General features: G+C 44.2%; 2 protein-coding genes across 2 annotated transcripts; one reads left to right on the forward strand and one right to left on the reverse strand.

The window, feature by feature from the left end:
- Window positions 1–315: 315 nt before the first annotated feature.
- On the reverse strand, window positions 316–2,231 carry LOC101768212. The gene is made up of 4 exons (XM_022824267.1): window positions 1,782–2,231; window positions 1,471–1,689; window positions 1,238–1,347; window positions 316–542 (listed from the first exon to the last, which is right to left on the reverse strand). Exons 1-4 carry the CDS (start codon window positions 2,229–2,231, stop codon window positions 338–340), a joined length of 984 nt encoding a protein of 327 aa, XP_022680002.1. The 3' UTR covers window positions 316–337.
- A 1,452-nt stretch (window positions 2,232–3,683) lies between these two features.
- Window positions 3,684–4,664, forward strand: LOC101784102. Its single transcript, XM_004955881.1, has 2 exons — window positions 3,684–3,752; window positions 4,183–4,664. Exons 1-2 carry the CDS (start codon window positions 3,726–3,728, stop codon window positions 4,429–4,431), a joined length of 276 nt encoding a protein of 91 aa, XP_004955938.1. The 5' UTR covers window positions 3,684–3,725; the 3' UTR covers window positions 4,432–4,664.
- The last annotated feature ends 390 nt before the right edge of the window (window positions 4,665–5,054 follow it).

The following is a 5,054-nucleotide window of genomic DNA, read 5'->3' on the forward strand; positions in this document are numbered from 1 at the left end:
ATCAATAGCACTGTGTTCTCACATAACACAACATTATTAACCATACTCCAAGATAACATTACAGCAACAGTACTGTGTGATATCACATCATCACACAAACAGCAGATAAAAGTCTTAATTAAGTAATTAACACAGAGACGACATTAGTGTTGGGTTCATGACATAAACTTAAACCATGCCGATCAAGGTTCCACAGACGGATTATTATAGGGAGCGAGAGAGAAGAAGACGTCCCATGGCAGTCTAAGAAGCTGCAGGGTTTATTCCAACGTTTTTCGGCATGCATGTGCCGTAAGGCACCAAGCCTGGCCCCAACATCCAGGCATGTGAGATTAGCTCAGAAGTTCTGAGCTTTCTTCCTCTTTGGAACGAACTTCCGAGCCCATAGGTGTTTCCCCCTTATCACAAACTTGACCCTCGGGCGACCAGCAAGGATGTGGAACAGAGTTTCTTGATTGTAGAACGTGATGTGTGCATAAAGTGGTGGCTTAGGTGCAACTGGCTCCTGGACGCTTATGACTTCAACATCATCTCCAAAGTTCCTGTGAAATCAAAGAAATACAAAAATAATATTAAGGAAAGAACAAGCATATGTAACTCAAATACTAAAAAAGTAGCTCCTTTTTTACTGAGTTGTGTGATGGATCGTGGCGGAAGAAATGAGTAGCTGTTAGAATATACATCTCTTAAGTTCAGTATTGTACAATTACGAATTGCGCACAGTGGATGCGTTGAGAACATGTATACATGCAAAAGATTTAAACTTTGTGCTTCTGTGCCATTGTTCAAAACAGATTTAACTGTGTAACTCTTGTAATCAGGTATCCAAATTAATCACCAAAAATGATTTGCATAGCACCCTTTTGTCCAGTCACTGATGCAAACAATACCTAGTAGGTATTTGTGGTTCACATTATAAGATTCTATAGCATCAGTATATATGTAGTCCATGCATCCACCTACTATTGCTTAACATTTCTGGAAATAAGAGGCCAACACTACTACTGTGCTCCAGCATACATCGGCCCCTGCGGCCCTTCCTATGGGTCATGTAATATAGGGCACCTAACTGAATCTGTCATACATCTCACATTGCAGTAATCTAGCCTGTAACGTTTGATATCGATCTCAGCAAATGTTTCATTGTAAGAGGACAACGTTATCTAGTCAGCAACCACAAAATTCACAGTTTACGACATATCTGCAAGTATCTTATCATGGCAAGGATAGACTTTACCTTGTGAAGAACTCATACAGTTCATCTGCAGTAAATGGGTAGCCATTGGAGAAAGTCACGAAGAGTGTTCTCTCATCACGTGGTACGCTGGGGGGTTGCTGTATCTGGATCTGTACCAAAAACATGTCACAGAATATTTGAAAGAAAGCAGGTATTAGGCGGTCTCATCAGCAAAACAAAAGAATAAATGATGTGTAGATCAGGAAAGTAAGACTTCGCAACGTTCTTACTGCATCAGCAGCTGGCTCCTCCTCCTCCTCCTCCGTTATGGTCAGGGATTTGAAAAGGGTAGCCAAAGGGTATGATGACAGGCACTGTTCGATTGGGTTTTCTATGTCTTTGAGGGTGTGAGTTTTTGGCGGAGACGGCATAATGCTTCTTGAACTTGAGCCTTCTGCTTCATGGCTCCGAGCGCTAATATAGGAAGCCTTGATCCTGGACAAGAGATCCCTCTGCATGCAGGAATGATAAGGGAAACAAAGTGAAACGATTTCTTTTCAGCATCTCTCTGCAGACTTGCAGATCTACAGTACCAGACTCTTACCGTGCTCATGGGAGCTCTTGCCATCACGTTTTGTTGCGGCTGAGCTTGATGGGCACGGTGGCAGATGCGTTCCTTTGCCGTCGCTACTTGCAGAATATCTTCTAAGACCTTGCAGCAAACATTGTTGAGGTACAAAACAATACCTTTCAAAGCTTCTATGCAGAAATAGCCTCCTTGCACAGATCTATGATTTGGCTGGTGACCGGAGTTACGACGCAGAGTTTCAATAAGCATTTTTGCAGCCAAAGCAATGGATCGGAGATCATGGTTATCGAGGGCGTCGATGCTTGCAAGGAAGTCAGCATGGCCGATCCCTTCAAGCCACATCCAGAAGGAGATTATCTCCATGGAAAGGGAGGACTCGAACTGGAGAGAAAAGACCAAACGGATGAACAACTGGCGCACAATCATGTGCACGGAACGAGTTGCACTGAAGATGCCGGGAGCCATGGGAGGAACTTCGAGTTGTGGAGAATGGGAGGAGAATGGAGAAGATGGAGTCTCGACTAGGCTTCTTATGAGTTAAGCAGATGCATAAATGTTCACTTTGGGTTGTTTGGGATCTCTGTCCACATTCGAGATGGGCCCACAATGCATGACTTGATCGAGCATAGCCAGAGGGTGACAAAACAGGCATACGAAGCAAAAGCTGTAGCCATTAAAGATGTAGTCACATTTTGAGCGCACCTGCCAAAAAACTGATGAAAATTTTGCACGCACCACCTTTCAAAAAATTGGGCACTCACAAAGGTACAACGATTTTCTCTGTAGCGTCTGTAGATTGTAAGAGTAAATGCATGCGAATCCAAGTCCAAGGGTTGTTGAGAGGTCCTTTGGATGAATAACGAAAAATGCAGGAGGGAATTGCAAATGTAGTCACAAACACAAAGTTGGTAAAAATTAATGTTCCTCTAGGAGAAGGATATCTGTGCAAGACCTGGATCCGCAGAAAAGGATTATTCCAACGGCGCACAAAAGATTTCGTAGTAATCATTTTAGGGCAAATCCTTAATGTGGAATTGAATGCATTCCTTCAAATGATTTGCTATAGAGGAAATCCGGATCTTTAAGTAAGAGTTTGGTTCAACAATTTCTTTGAACTACAAGTATCTTGTTTACGTACACTAGAAAATTAAACACACTTTTGGTAATGCATTCCACAAACCTGGATGTGTTATGTTCATATATAAGATCTATGGAGCACCACAGCTATATAAGTGCTAATAATGAAATGTGGTGAGATGGGGGGATAGATAGTGGCAGCTAAGCTCCGATGTAGGTGGGAAGATATTTGTATTCAGTGAAGCTACTGCAAGATAAGCTAGTTTTGGTACCGATATGTCCAAAATTAATTCGGTCACTATATTTGCACGAGGAAAACTTTTGGAATAGAAAGATCATTGAAACGAGAACTCCGACACTCCTCGAATATTTGAGGAACAGTTTTTAGCCCATCAACTCTTTTCACTCGGAACTTGGCCCATTAGCTTCAACACCACGTGTTTAACACGGCTTAATGCACCAACAATTATGAACACAAAAACCTGCCTTCTTGTAAAAAAGAATCATCCAAACATGTCACTTATTTCCGGCACTCATCATAAAAAAAATTCTAAAATGAAGATGCCAAGTTAAGGAATAATGTTTGTTGAAAGCTCAGATGATGGTGATTATCCATGGCGTGGTCCTGAGTTTCTCTCTTTTTTTCTGTTTCTTTTTTGTCTCCTGCTGCCACTTGTACAGCAGGGTGGAGGTCACGGCGGAAAGACCGGGTCCCGTAGAAAGTGCCTTTTGCCTGAATAGCAGGGTCCATGCAGTGATAACCGTTTCCCTGGTTTCCAGTAAGACCAGGCGTTTTTTCACCCAGGCGTCCTCCTCCGTTTCTCATCCCCTGCAGCCCACATCTCGTCACGCGAACAGGGTGGAAGTAGAATCCTACACGCCATGTCTTCTCGCTGGCTCAAGGCGGAGGTATCTGTGAATCTTTTTTACAAAAGTTCATCGTGTGCAAGTTTGGAAGTTTCTTGGCTGTTTCGTTCCTCCATTATCATAATGAAGCCTGCTGGAAACAACCATTTTCAACAGGATTATATTGCCAATGATTCTAATGCTCACCTATATATCCTTGTTTCTTTTCTGGATTAGTATGTAATTAAGATTCATTCATGTCATATTCAAGCTGTCGATCGTTGTAAATTGATGATATTTCATGCATGCAATATATGCAACGGTCATTTCTCAACACCAAGCAACGACAATGCATTGTCACCACATTTCAAAAACAACAAAAGATCTATCGTCGTGTACATATAGAAACAATTCGACGACGTCGTCATACGTGCATGGATCATCACTTATGGTTATGGATGCAACGATGAAGAAAGAAATGAATTGCGTGCAGGTGTACCCGCTGTTCGCGACGACGGGGGTTGCGGTGGGCATCTGCGTCATGCAGCTGGTGCGCAACATCACCACCAACCCGGAGGTGCGGGTCACCAAGCAGAACCGGGCGGCCGGGGTGCTCGACAACCACGACGAGGGGCGGCGCTACTCGCAGCACGGCGTCCGCAGGTTCTGGCTCTCCAAGCGCCGCGACTACATGCAGGCCATGGACAAGGTGCCCACGGACCCCACGCCGACCAGCAAGTAGAGAGATGCTATGCAATGCAATGCAAACGGCTGATCGATTCATCGGATAACTAGTATTAGGTACGTGTTTGCACTGCAAGCATTTGGGCTGTCTTAATTGTGGACGAGATGCCCATGGGTGACCAGTTTCATACTGGGGTTTCTATTTCGGTTTGTTTTCGCTATTGGTCTGGAACTGTGGACACGAACATTTGAATGTAAGCTGTCCCAACTCTATAAGATGGTTCTCATTATTCCCACTATATTTTTTGAGTGTGTGCAAGCTGTTTCCTTTTTCCTTGATGTGTTTGCTTGTTTTAATTTTCTAGCCCTAGCTATTCCCCGTGTAGATAGTCCTTCGGGTCTAGACCCTGTCAGTGCCACATGGCAAAAAGGAGAGATCGAGCAAGCAAGTCTGGGAGATCAGTGGATAAAGGTCGGCGGTGATGGGGCCATCACCACCGAACCATCAACCGGCAATGAAGTATATTAAAAAAATAAAAAATGGGTGCAGTGCCGGATCCGGCCGCCGCGCCCCACCACTGGAGCTTGGAGCGCCACAGCATGCCGGATCCGGCCTCCGCAGCCCACAGCCGCATCCACAAATAGAGAGAAAGAGACAGAGAGAGGAGGGAGGAAGGGAGG

Source organism: Setaria italica, chromosome II (genome assembly GCF_000263155.2).
Source record: "Setaria italica strain Yugu1 chromosome II, Setaria_italica_v2.0, whole genome shotgun sequence".
NCBI lineage: Eukaryota > Viridiplantae > Streptophyta > Magnoliopsida > Poales > Poaceae > Setaria > Setaria italica.